Source organism: Neopelma chrysocephalum, unplaced genomic scaffold (genome assembly GCF_003984885.1).
Source record: "Neopelma chrysocephalum unplaced genomic scaffold, ASM398488v2 Primary Assembly neopelma1_23, whole genome shotgun sequence".
NCBI classification, from domain to species: Eukaryota; Metazoa; Chordata; class Aves; order Passeriformes; family Pipridae; genus Neopelma; species Neopelma chrysocephalum.
In genome coordinates, this window is record NW_020897691.1 from 57,406 (window position 1) to 72,271 (window position 14,866).

General features: G+C 34.9%; 1 protein-coding gene across 6 annotated transcripts in view; it reads right to left on the minus strand.

Moving 5' to 3' along the window:
• The window catches only part of CNST (consortin, connexin sorting protein), a 48,907-nt gene that overhangs the window by 17,109 nt on the left and 16,932 nt on the right, over positions 1-14,866 (minus strand). For all 6 annotated transcript variants that reach the window (XM_027683695.1, XM_027683712.1, XM_027683674.1 and 3 more), the window contains 6 exons: positions 9,255-9,460; positions 5,829-5,859; positions 3,757-3,843; positions 3,170-3,284; positions 675-696; positions 401-497 (listed from right to left, as the gene is read on the minus strand). In XM_027683695.1, coding sequence (XP_027539496.1) covers positions 401-497; positions 675-696; positions 3,170-3,284; positions 3,757-3,843; positions 5,829-5,859; positions 9,255-9,460 — 558 coding nt within the window. The remainder of the gene's footprint in view (positions 1-400; positions 498-674; positions 697-3,169; positions 3,285-3,756; positions 3,844-5,828; positions 5,860-9,254; positions 9,461-14,866) is intronic.

A 14,866-nucleotide genomic window follows, 5' to 3' on the forward strand; every position in this document is an offset into this window, starting at 1 on the left:
TTAAAATAGTTACTAATACTGTTTACTATATTGAATTGCCACCCCTCAGAATATTTATCATCAGATTGTTTACCCTGTATTTTACACACACAAATTATGTATCTTATCTCTAGTTTTATACAGTTTTGTAGCTTATATAAGTTGCTATAAATGCATGCACATTTAAGACTTTTTTAATGGAGACTAGAATTATTTTACAATTCTGAATATCAATAACTAATTAAAATTGCATAGTACATCCATTGTGCAGTCATGAAAAAAACCCAACTTAATCCATTTGTGGAAATCCAATAAATGCTGTAGATGCAAATGAAATAGCTTCACTGCATTTATAGGAATTTATCATTATAGTGTAACATTTAAAAAAAATGTATGCACATGTAAATACATACACACATACCTGATTTAAAAGCAGCAGATTCTCTTTCCTTTACATTTTTGGATTCCATTAACTGAGGCAAACAACTGCTTTCCCATGTATTTTCTGCAGCTAATAACTGTAAAATATGATAGTATTTCCTGTAATTTTTGGAATTAAACAGGAATGCTGTGACTTTTTGAGACATTCAAACTTTAAACAGCTTCAAAACTTGAAAGATTTTATCTAATAATTTTTTGAAATATATTTATTACCAATCTTTGACAAAGCAGAATTCAATTAAACAGCTGCTTACCTTATTTTTGGATGACTGTGGCCTGCAGGAATAAAGAAAAAAGAAAAAATTAACCTAGTAGCAACTTTCTTAATAATAAATCTAATTGAAATCTTACAAACTTTTTACTCTGCTCTAAAATTAGCACAGAATTTCTCTTACACTGAGACAGTGTTAGCATGCTAGCATACATCTGTACTTGTGCGAATATCATCAGAAGACCAACTCGCCCTAACATTGCTCCACCTAATCGAGAAGTCAGAAAAAAATTTACCACAACGTATCAGGAAACGTAAATCCCTGTAAAAGTTTATGCTCAGAAGGAACTCGACCAACTTTAAAAATCATGTCAGTACTTGATATCTATTTATACAGATAGTATATTTAATAGTATATTTAATAGTATATTTAATAGTATATTTAATATACTATTAAAAATACTGATCACTATAGCAGAGATTGAAGAATGGAAAAAATCCCCACAAAACATATTTCCCTCTCCACAGACTGGGACATAATTTCTGGGTACTGTAAGGTACAGCAGCTCCCACTGATTCCACTCAGATTCAGAGGTGGATCAGCACTGCTAACAGTCAGTGTGGACTTGGCAAACTGTGTGGAGATTCATGCACACTGTGATCTATCATACACAGTCTGTCTTGCGGTCTTTCATATAGCAATGAAGATAAAATGCAGAGCATACTCTAACAAAAACTTTTAAAAGCTACATTGACTTTTAAATTTAACCATTTAAACTTCAAATAAGGGACACGCAAAACTATCTTTAAAGAATAAATGTGTCCAGTATGTAGCTGTAAACGCTGACTATCAGAAAAATTACTTTCAATTACAAAAGCAAAATGTTCATATTTTCCAAGACCTGCATGTTATTCATTCAATATTAAAGTGTAATTTTAATTAAAAAATAAATTGAGTGTAAAGCTTAGGAAAAAAACCCCATATGAAACAATAAAAGCAATCAGGCTTTTGTCTAGAGAGTTTCAAAGAGTAATAATATTAAATACAGAACACTAATCATGGCAGATGAACACAAGCCCTAATTTTTATCAAATTGCAGAGTTTCTCAGAACACAGAATGATATTTCATAACTGAAATGAAGGGGAAAGCAGAGTTATTCTCAACAAGGTGACAATCCAGGTGACTTTAGGGAGGTGCTGCTCATTACAGCTTATAAATCGCAATAGACTTGAATCTTAAATCTTTCTGTGGGTTTGCAAAGTCACGTGTAAGGAAATGTAGGCTGAGGAAGCCTGCAGGCGCTCTGAGTGCAGTCTCTCAGTGGCAGCACACTGTGGGTGTAAACATGCAACCACGGTGCTCGACCTGCCTCCTCTTCCTGCGGAAGCTCAGGAGTGCGCTTCCAAGGGGCTCCTGCCCAAAAGCATTCAGACTACAAATAAACAACATTACATCCCTGCCTGGGCTCTGGCAATCAGCCTGGGTGTTTTCAAACTTCATTATCATCACCCAGAATAAAAAATGTGATAGTCAAGTCATACTGTCTATGAAAAACAGGAGCATTTTGGCTTCTGTTATATCCAGATTGACTAAGTCAGTGCAAATGTACTTGAAAAAGTTTTCTCTCCCCATCTGATTGAGAGCATCTCTCTTGTCACTGGCAGGTCTTTTCACAGCCTTTGAATGTGGATAGTTTCCTTATGGTCATTGGCTGATCATTTTTCAGTGGCAGCTCGTATAATTTTTTCCATTTGTCCCTTAAAATCAATGTCTAGGTGGTAGGGCATTCACCCATGAAATAATAGATCTTCTCCTTCCTGACAGGTACAATCCCATGTTACTACCCAGAAATGCACCCTAGGCACTGCCACAAGTTTGTTATACTGTGATATGCTAATTCAGGAGGCTGATGCATCAGGCAAAGCAGGTATGAACTAAGATTTCACAACTTTTCAGAATCGCTCCTTCATAATGTTAATGCAACCTATATGAAATTAACATAGAAGATAACAAGAAGTACTTAGAGCATTAAGGAATTGCCCTAAAATATGGGAAAATTGAGAATAATATTGAGGGAAAAGCACTGGGTTAATATGGGTACTGAAGGCAGAGATGCTGGGCAATTGCATTTCAAAACATTGATTAGAACAGTAGGTATTAGACAAGAACACCCATCATCACGAACACCCATCATCAGTTCTACAGCCTCTCTTTCTAAATTAACACTGTTCAGATTTTTTTACCTTGGCTGAACTAATAAAACTCAAAACTCCATTTCTGGAAAACTAGTGATTTGCTGAAAACATTTCAGATCTAGTCCCCATAGATTCCTCAAACCACATTAAAACAATTGATGGTAACAAAAATATTTTAGTTACATATCAAAAAGAACCATGACTTTATAACCAAATTCAAGTCAGTGCAACACAACTTTTATTTTGACACTGACTATTTTAAAACACCTATACCAGCAAGGAGACAACAGCTGCACTAACATATTAGTACTTGGAAAGTAATAATATGTACTAATACTTACTGTAGGTGCAAAGAGCAAACTCTAGTAAGCTTTTCCAGCTCCTGGCCGCTCAGTTCTTTAGCTGAATTCCTCAGTGTTGTAACGGGACTAGGAACTGTTGTTTTCCATTTTCTTTCTAAATGAAATCAAAATAATTGTTACTCAAAATATTATAAAAGTAGTATTTGCTTAACATAAAACATATAGTGGAAACTAATTAATTGAGAAATATTGACAACTTTTCTGTGTATGCTCTACAATCTTGTTTCAGAAAACGCAAAATGGCATCCTATTCTTTCACAACACACTTTATTTTCATCACATCAGACTCACCAACCCTAACCCAAAAATAAGCTCAAAACAACTGTGGATCAAAGTCTTAATTAATAAAATAAAGAATTACAAACTATTTGCACCTTTACCATAAAATAAGTGCAAACAAATCTAAAGCAGGAATATTTTTCTTGTAACAAGCTCAGAGAAATTCTGACAGAAATGCTGCTTTTGCTATGTAACTTTTTTAATCTGGCAATATGTATACTCTATTGTTTAGAAGTACAAACTAAATTAACTCTTTCTTCTACCATATTAGTTTAGCTGGTACTCACCCCACTGCTCCTGTATGGAAGAAAGATTTGCAAGCAGCCGCTCATGATACAGTCGTTCAAGTTGAATGAACTTCATCGCCTTCTCATCTGAATGGAAGGTTAAAGAAAAATGGACACATCTGTGGATGTGTTATGATTTATTTATATTTAGCACCATATTTGAAAGGGAAGTCATTATGCACTCGAAATTTGAAATAAGTGAATCAAAATGAATAATGGCTAGCGTCTAGATATCTGTGCAAGAAAGAAAAAAGCAGCAGACATGAAAACAGCAGGTAAGAAGTAAAATAAGTTGAGAAAAGTTCTAAAAATGAAAATCCCATTCTTTTCAGCAGCTACCTCTTCCCACATGCCCTAAGACCAACAAATGATTTTTCTAGAAAAAAACAAATGTTATTATGCTGATAACTCTTACCAAAAAAATGAAATCTCTGGGAAATGAAAAGCAAAACAATTACACAAATACCAGCAAGTATATCTCAAGAAATATAATTATATGTCAATAACCATGTCTAGCTGAAAATATGGCTCCTCTCTACTGACCAGCTGGAGACAATATTAAAAAAAATTTCTCCAGCTTAAACTGTTGAAAAATAGCCACCCCCTTTTCAACCATTGTATACAACACTGTTGCACTGCTGATTTATCTTTTGTCTTCCTGAAGATTCTGCTTACTTCTCTTCTATATGAAGAAGTCTTTTCCCTCCCTTAGGGTTATCAATATGTTCACAAAGGTATACTGATAGTCACATATTTTATAAGACTCAGGATTATTCTAGCTCCACCAAGCCTAAGTTGTTAGTTGTGCTCTTTAAAGCTGTTTTACCAGCTATTTGAAATGAAATTCTACAATACAGTGACGATAGAGGTACAGTGAACGATGTTCTTAGTCACACAGAAAAAACACTTTCCATTATTCATGCTAATTAAAATAGTGGAGTAATTATTACAAAAACGCAACCAGTACTTGTTATTCTTGTTAGCCTCATGCAACATATACATAGCATGGCTTATGAACAACAATATTAATGGAGAAAATATTCCCTGCCTTCAAGAAATCTGTTATTAGAAACAGAATTACAGATCAGAGAGATAGCCTTAGAGGATCACAGCAACAAACCCTGAATTATTGTTATTATGAAGTTCCATGCTGGATGAATTAAAATGTCTGTCATGGATAATTAATACAGTGCAACATGATCAAGTAAGTTCTTTATTAACCTCAGGAAACTGATGGCTGCAAGTACAGAGCAGATATCCTCCATAAATATGTATTATACAGTGGCGTTGAATTCCGCACATCAGGTGTACGTTGCATTAAAAAATATTTCTTTTGATCAGCTTTAAATACAGTGTCCTTCAATTAAAGCAACTTTGATGAAAGAGGAACTGTCTTTCTATCATGCTTTTTAAATTTTAAATTTACTGTATTTCCCCCTGCATTGCCATAATTTACAACAGAATTTTTCCATGCCTTTATCTTGAGCAGTGCATTTTGGATTTTCTGATGGATGCTTTAGAATTAGGATGACCAAGACAAAAGTGTAGTCTTCTAAGACAGTGATGGATACTGTATTTAAATATTGCTCTTATAATACTGCAAGAGTTAGTTCTCTGGTTTTGTACTACAGGCTAAGATAATTTGCTATGTTTCTTATGCCTTGTTATTTAGCCATTACAATTGCCTATTTGCCATATTTTGTATGTAACAAATTGCATAATAAAGAAATTATCTGTATGCACAAATTCTCTAATTTATGTTGGATCTTAATGAATCACATATACCTTAAGGGCTTACCACTCTTGCTTCGTCTTTTTATAGCCTGATCATTTTCCCTTAAAAGCAAAGAGGAAATCCCAGTCCACTTTTTATAAAACTGTAATTTAACTTTAATGGTTAATATGATTATTCTCTCCCAAAATTACTGAAATATATCAGAGTAATTATCAGAGGTTTAACTATTAAAACTTTTACCAAACATGTGAGTCAACAGTAAAGCATTTGTCTTTTATGCGTTATCACGCCACATTACTTTAGTATTGTATAACAATTTCTACAAGTAAAAGGATACATTCCTCCTCTTGAAAATAGGTCTCGGCTATCTGCAAAGATAAAAAAAATAAATTAGGAATCTATAATTTTCATGAGAGTGCTAAGGATGCAATGTGAATTTTTTTATCATAGTTTTAAACATCTGGTTTGCAAGTTCATATTTAGTTTGGGTAACAGTTGAATGTTCAGACAAAATACATGTATTCTTATTCTAGGAAAAATGTTTTAAAAGAGTATAAAACAACAAAGAAATATTAAGTCCTCTCACATAAATGGGTTTGCTCCAATGTTAGTGAGTTTTATGTTGCTACAACAAGAAAAATTATTTCAGAAACATTTTTAGTTATCATATTAAAAAGCTGTAAAATGACATAGCACAAAAGTACTGTGTTCAGTGATACGAGTTCAAGAGTTTGTATTCTGTCACTTCCTTATCTTTGACCAAATTAAGATCATTGCTGTGCTCTCCTGAGCATTACACATTGAAATGTGTTAAAATGGAAAAATGGAGGTTTTCTGACTGATGAGAAAAGAACAGTCTTTGGATAAAAGACACTAAAAATATTGCCTATCACCGCATCAGAAACATAACAATGAGTTTCCTGTTTATATCCTTTTTACAATAGATAATTACAACAAATATTTCAAATTCTGTGTAAAATAGGAATATTTGAAATTCATGAGATAAACATAAAAGGACTCAAGTTCTCAACTTTTTTCTGTGTTACTCCCAGCCTATCCACAGGAGCCAGGTAATACCGCTGCAGCAGCCTTATGCCACTCCCTTTCCTGAAGCTGCTCTACTATGTGAAAAAAAACTTGAAGATCCTCTACCTCATGTCACTAAGTTCATGCAACCAGCTCAGAGAAAGCAAGCATCCACAGGCAGTCAGAAAATTAATATATTTTTAATCAGAATTTCACTTTGACACTGAGCTGTCGGTGGGGAGTATCATAGAAAAGTTAGAGCTGATTCCCAGAAAGGAAAAGATGTAACACTGTATGGAAAAGCTAACGTAGTAACCGAAACTTTTTCTTCCAATTCCTCCCTCTACACAAATAATTTTTGAGAATTGCAACAACAACTTATTTGTGCTTGCTAGAAAACTGTGCAGGCTTTCACAGGAAGCTGAGAAATACTGACAGCTTTGTTTGTGCATGCAATGAAATATAAAAAATATAAACCTCAGAAGTAAAAATAGTTTATTCTACAGAACTCTACACTATCAGTGATCTTTATAAGCAACTAATCAGTCTTCCGGGACAGTGAATGTTGGCAATCTTCCTATTTGCCATGCATGGTGAGGCAAGGGCCATGCTGGCAAAATGTGTCCAGAAATTGCAGGCACCCTGAGACCAGAACGTTCTGGTTGAGGCACCTCATAGATGATACTCCAATGACTTCCGTGGGAGCATACAAAAATTCAGTCTCAAAATCTTTGGGAAGTCAATTTAAATAATCATAATACGAAGGGCTTAACAAGTCGGCACTTTTGTAAAAGTCTAAAGGTGATTGCTCAAAAAATACAGTAACTTGATAGAGGAGTCTAGGTTACAAATTGTATTTTCCTGCCTCTCAGCTTTATTACTAACCACTAGACCACTCTGAGCCTAGTACCTTCAAACGAGAATTGGTGATTTCTAAGATTCTTTATTTGTACATTTTGTCTGCATTCCACGGTAGTCTTCTAAGGATTTCTGGAGTTGTCAAAGCTCTGTTTCTATGTTTTATATATAAATTAGATTCTGTAACAAATGCTAAACAAATCAAATTAATCCCATTCAAAAAAGGAAAAAAAATCACATCCTATTTTAATTAAAAGTTAAACCTTAGAATAGCCCCTAATATCCCACAGCCTTTAAATACTCAATACAGGCTTCCCACTAACACCGCAGATTGTTAATACTCCAGAACATCCGACACAGCTCTTGATTTTACATTGAATTTTATCAAGAAGAATTTTATCAAGAAGAGTATTTGCTAGACTTGGCATAAAAAAAGTTACTGGCAGGTTGTATTAGCAATCTAAAAAAAAAAAAAAGACTGAAGATGACAGGTTAATTCACTAAAAAAGCAAAAAAAATTCTTAATAGACTCACTTTACGTGAATGTTAAATTTAAAATCATTTCCCCCTCTGCCCTCCCCACAATTAAAAACCATGTTATGATCCTTATAAGTTCTGCTAGCTTTCTTTCAAACAATCCATTCAAAATGCTTGGTGTTTCTTAGGAGAAAAAAAGATGGTGCTTGAGTACATGTTTGAATCTGGAAATGCAGATTCTGTCACAGTTCCTGTATGACTTTCAAAATGTTGTTACCCTTAAGGTGTGCCTTACTCATCTAAAAACAACAAACAAGATTCCACCTCCATCCTGTTCAATGACACTCCTCAGTGTCTGTAAAGCGTTTTGAAGTGTTTGCCCTGTGTTGTTTTCCAAAAATGGCCTTTGTACTGACTCATGAATGACCACCAAATTCAAGGTGTCTAAAAGTACAAATTGTTAACCCGAAAGCTAAGTTTCACATAAGATAAAGAACAGTATCAAATACCTTTGCAGAAGCACAGATTAGAAAAAAAAATTTAAAATTCTATGTCAAATGTAAATTATCTATAATATGCAACAACTGAAGAGAAACCTCTTTCTCAAATATAATCACTTATTTGTATCAAAGAGAATAAGAATGCGGGAGTGTCATTGCAGTTTAGAAATTTAAAATATCAAAATCATCCAATTTTCCAAAATAAAGATAATCCAACTAAGTCAAATCAGGCACGTGTAATATCTACATATTGCCCATATTAGACATCGCAGCCAAACGAAAACTCTTCCAGTCCACTCTTAGTCTGACACAACTATGTTATAAATTAATACTGCATTAAGTCCTATCCACATAATTCTTTTGCATCATAACCTCCAGAAAAAAACCCCTACACACTGGCCAGTTAATAAAAAGATTGTTTTTCAAACCACACTGTTTTTCCTTTGATCTTGCAGGTTTGGAAACTGTGCTTATATAAAGGTATACACTTTGAATCCTAGTATTCATGCATGAAAGAAGTCTGCAACAGTAAAAACAACTCCAGGTTTAAAATGTTATTTACATATTTGCTCTCTTGTACCTATACCAGCATCTTACAAACCATATTTAATTTATACTGAAGAGTGATTTTCCTAAATTCCTGCCAAACTAGAATTTCATCATTTAGGGAATTAGAAAACCCATCCTTAAGAGTTTCCTTTAACTGCAGAATATACTTACAAGGCAATGTATAATTTAACAAATATTACAAGACCTTAAAGGAGATATTTGCCTTGACCATCTGTTATACATCAAAATATCCAGTCCATGGTATTTGTTGCATTTATTGCCATTTTTCCTTACAAATAAAGTCTCAAATAAAAACAAAATTTGGTGCAGCAACCCATAATCACAGGAAGTACCTGATGTAGACACAGGGGCAGTATCTTTGAATCCATCTGCTCAACCTCTTCACGGAGCAAAGAGAAAAGAGACTGCAACATTTGGTTTTGTTCCTTTGGGTGAAAGTTTTCCTTTGCTTCAACAGCCCCTTCAGCCTGCACAGAATCTGTATCTGTAATAGGAGTATTTTCCTCCTTGATTGCTGTGGTTCCCACTGTAGAAACTCCTTTAAAAAGGACAAGTACTTGGGTTAGGATTCAAAAAAATACAAGGTTTTTTTTTTTAGGAAATTTCAATATAAAAGCCAATAATAAAAACCTAGCATCTTAAGTAACATCCCCACAAGTAAACAAAATACTGTCCTTGTCAAAATTAATTGCGACAGGTCTGTCTCACTGTCAGCTCACCTACCTGAAAGAACACAGTAACATACATCAGATATTTTTGTACACTTGTAACTGGGACCCTGCTTTAACTTAAGGGGGAAAAAAGCCAAACCAAAACACTTAGACTAAAAGTGTTCCACAGAGTTATTAATAAGAGACCAGGATGATGTAAAAAGATATTGTGTTGTGACTGGTGTTGCACTTTTAGCTAAAAAATCAATACTCAGATTCAAGTGGTCAAATTTCTACATTAAGACTCAATTGTAGTACAGCAGAGACAGAAAGCAGAGTTGTTTACAACAGAGTTTGGCTCAAAAAGGGCAAAGGGCAGATAGGTGAGGACAGTGTGAATGAGGTTCTCAGTTTGTCTCTTTACTCGTGCCAAGGACCTTGTATAAGGAGGTGTCCTGAGGATGGACAGATGCACGGAAGAAAGGAAAATTCGACCAGTTCCTGTTCTGATGATAACACAGTGACGAGATCTTAAAGGATAGAAAGAAGCAGATGATGATAGTGGGGGATTCTACTGGGGGGGAAGAGATGTCCAAGGGGACTGTCCAGCTGAGTGAAAAGGAAGACCCCCCTAGAGAGCTGGACAGTTTGTTTGAGAGTCCAGGGAAGGAGCCAGTAGTGCTGATCTATGTTGGTAACAATGACATCTAAACTGAATTTAGATACCAGAACTTCTTGCTAGGCAGAAAACTCACCTCTCAGTGGTAAATTCCCTGGCAGTTCACTCTTGCCTGTCTTCAATTTTATAGAAGTCAAAAAAGTCAAACAAGCACGTGGAGGATATATGAAGGATGATTTAAAGCAAAACAGTATAAAAATATTACAGGAAAAATTTTCTGGGTGGAAATCCCATATTTTATTGTTAGAAATGTAATGTTTGTAGTGTATTTCTGATCATTAATACGACAGTTATGAGAAAATGTTAAATGAGATTAAGGAAGAAGCGTAGAGTAGTAGTAGTGACAGCAGTAGTGGGAGAAATCAACTACCCACATACTGACTGGATCAGTTTCTCACGAAGATCAGGGAACATCTATAAGGTTCCTATAACACACAGTCTATGAGCAATTCCACCAATGAATGAACACCTTTTTTCCCCAGTAAACAATATTGAATTTGATACACCTACATGGAACTGCACCTTTAAAAAAATCCCATAATTTTTAAAAACAATTTAGAGAGTTGGCCACAGAAATGTGCACAATAAGCTTTTATAAACTCAAGTTATCATGAGTACGTTATTGTTCCCCAGCTATATCCATTTTCTAAAAATCATGTTATCATTTAAAAGCAGGACAGGTGGGGGCACTGTTTCAAGTAACCACCACACTTTGCATCTACAGCTTGGATACTGGGTTTCAGACCCCCTTGTGTTTATTGCAACTGAGACCCTATAGTGATGATTCAGGTTTAAGATTTAGGGCAGTAGAAAGGCATTAGCTTGTCCACTGAAGGCTCCACAGTTTTACTTTTGGTTATTTTAAACTCTTTACTAAGTAAACTACCCAGGTCAGGAGTACTTATAATCTCTGTGGGTGGCTATTTTCACAGGGCTTCCTGCCAGAAAAAATATGGATGTAACTTAATGTTGCTTTTTCAATATTAATGCACATCTCTGATTTTCCGGTATTTATTTGGGCTTCCTGTGGGCCAGAAGCAACAAGAGACAAAACTAGATGCAAGATACAAGCCAGGAAATACTTCTGGAGATGGAATTAGGGCTGTCTTTAAAAATATAGCCTCCTGTTCAACACATGATCATGAAACCAGAAAAGAGGGTCCACATGTTCTGGGAAACTCAAAACATCTCAGAAAAACAAATAAAGAAACCAAATGTCACTTCAAACTGCACTTCATTAAGCAGTTAATAATCACCTGTCATACCCAAACATGAACATTGACTGAAACATGCTCAATAGCAGCTGTAATGAAAAACCTTAATTACAATGTTATCATAATACTGTTGCTAACACATAGTTTATAAATTGTATCTATAGTTGAGCTGTCACTCACTTGGAATCAAATTTTGCCCTGAAATTACTTCCCTGATTCTGAAAACAAGACCTTACAGTCATTCAAGTTAATTCTACCTTGTTTGATTTTTAATACAAGACAACATTTGTGTCTTAGTAGCACTACCATAAAGAACTTTTATTGTAACACTTAATAATGCTATTTCATCATAAAGGTGTGACGGGCTAAAATCCCTATTTATTTTTTCTCCCTCTTCTTGAAAAAAATGCTACTTTCTCCTGGAATCATGCAAACTAAAGCAGATTAATTTTTTTTTTTTACTAAAGACTGGTATCTTACATATATTTCTGATTTTTTAATAAGGAAGGATTAACTTTCTCACTTTATAAAGCATTGATATTTACTCCATAGTAGAATGGAAGCAAAACTTTTACAAAAATACATGTGAAAATACACAGAAGGCACCAGTGGCCAGAGCATTCACTAGGCACGAGACAGAGAGCTGGGTTCAAGTTTTTGCTCTGCCAGGCTCACAGATGCTTCAACTGACATCTTCTATGCCCAGCTGAGTGTTTCCTAAGACATGGGGAGAAGCAAACTTTCTTACAATTTCCCCAAGAGTTCACAGAAGCAGCCCCATGTTTGCAAAAAGGTCAAATTTTGTGAATAAAAATGACAAACGTACTTCAATATGCCTCAGATTTTTTTTATTTATCAGTACTGCAAGTATATGAAATTAAGGTGTGCTTGCCGCCCACCTGAGAATCAGTCAGAGGTACAAGTATGAGGCATTTCCTATCAAAATACAATTATGGATATTGTCCTCTGTTTTTCAATTGAATTTTAATTTTCACATTCAGAAGCATTAGCTCAAGTCATCAGTAACAGAAGTTTCTAGTACAGAAAACATATGGCAATCTCTTTTTTTAAACATTCTTTGGTACTCAATATCGGAAAGCTGGTTCAGACTGATTCATTCAAGAATTATTTTAAAAAAAACCCCATCAACAAGTATTTAAAAACCATTCATTTTTAAGAGAAGAGATTTTAAGACAAAAGTGTTGGTGTTAAAGATATAGCTTTAATTGAGCAAACCCCAAATTTTGTTTAGTGTGGCACAGAACCCTAAACAAAATATCATTGCTTGAATTTTCATATAATTTGACTAACTTATATTCATATATTTCATTTGCTTCAACACCAAATCCATCCCAACCACACCACTTCCTTCCTTCCTCCACCTTCAAGCTGCTTCAAGAAATAAGTTGAATAATTTATAGGAAAAGTGTATGTTGCAGAATTTAACTTGGGGACAAAAGATTCAGTGCAAGTTACCACGCTATACTATGTTAAGGAATTACACACTGATTTTACAATACTAAGTTACTAGTTAAGCCAGGGCCGATGTTTTGAAAAAAGATGACCTTATTTTCAGAGAACAGGGATAATTTCAAGTCCACATTTACAAAAATACATCGAAGCAGATGACGCTTCATGAATCACTATCTCTACTGCACTTAAGTTAGTACGGTTCATTACAAGGAATCACAGTATGAATAATCACCAAAGTTTAAATTCATCAATTTAAATTTACATAAGTTCTTTGATCACCAGTCCTCCTTAAATATAGATAGTCATAGTATATTCAAAACTATAATTAGGATACAAAAGAATGTGAGAAAAAATGGGATGTAGAAGCTACAGACTTGTCAATTTACTCTAATAATTCTATTGCAGCATCAAGAGAGCTAAAAGGAGGTGCTTCTTCAAACTATAAATAAATGAAATCTTCGAACTACTTACACTAGGACACCAAAATGGATGCAAGAAACCACCTGTAAGTCAGGTGACAAATTCACTCTAAGGTATTACAGTCTATCAATTCCCACTTGGTAAAGTCCTGAATGAATAATTGTAGATTGTAGATGTCAAGCAGAACATGCGAACAAATCACTACATCTCTGCCTTATCCTTATACTCTCACCTACACATCCCCTATTGGCCACTGTCAGAGGAAATACTGAACCATAATACATGCAATGCAATAACTTAGTTTGAGATTCCAGCTTACATGTCTGGTGCTCTGCTGTCACTCAGTCAGGGATCTTCCCCTCTAGTTTGATTATTCTCTCCTTTAAGTCTGAGTTAGTACAAAGACGTACCAACTAGTACCAAAACTAGTACTACAACCAAAGCTAGTTTGGTTCTTTTACATAGAGGGATACTCAGGAATCATTTTAAAAAGCTGGTATTGGAAATGAAATGGAAGATTATCACTAAAATAAAGACATTTGCAACATCAAGAAATCATGACACAGTCACTGCATTGTGTGAAAACAGAAGAACCATCACAGGAGCGTATCTAAAAAGCTAAATGTATATTAGCCCATAAAAATTGGGAGATACAAAGTAATTTCATATTTTGATCTTCCTCTACGACAATCAAGGACCTTTATTAATAAAGTAGTAAGAGTTTATTCATAACATTTCAACAAAACTCTAAATAATTTTGCAGGCAGGATGTTCTCTGGTGTGGTATTTTACATTGCTGGATTTTTCCATGGAATTTTCTAATATTTCAGAAATCTGTTTTTGTCTTAAAACTTCATTCTACTGTGGACAGCTCATTTTGTGGTATTTCTGCATCAATTCATTGCATTTATCGACAAGAATACAAACTAATGGAGAGAGATTAAAAGCAAAGTTTAACTTTCAGTGTTTAGGTGAGGCTTTTTCCTTTTCTTCCTCTCACTGTGCTTCAGATACCTCTGTCCACACACACAACTTTTCATCAACTTGTTTTTTGTTATTCCCATCATACAGATGATTGATTCTCAATTACTTCTGCTAATATCATTTTAAATATTTTATGCTATTATTAAACCTTAAATAAATACTTATTAAATGGTTGTCTTGGTTAGAACGACTGGGACCAATTCATCCCTGGATGGGTGTAACCCAAAACTGTGTATTTTATAGCCTCCATGCCATTTCCCAAAAACTGCTGTCAGTAGAGGCCTGCAAGGTGGGAAGATGTTCCTGTACCCTTTTATGGAATTCTCCGCTCTGATACCCTTATATGGAATTCCCCACTCTGATACCCTTATATGGAAGAGGGACTGAGCATCCGCATGCCCTTTTATGGAATTCCCTACTCTGAGGGAGGGACTGAGCACTCCCGCCTGAACTGGAGAGTATATAACTGGGAGTTTCAGAGCCTTGCCACCTCTCGTGGGATCCAGAGGAATACTGCAGACCAC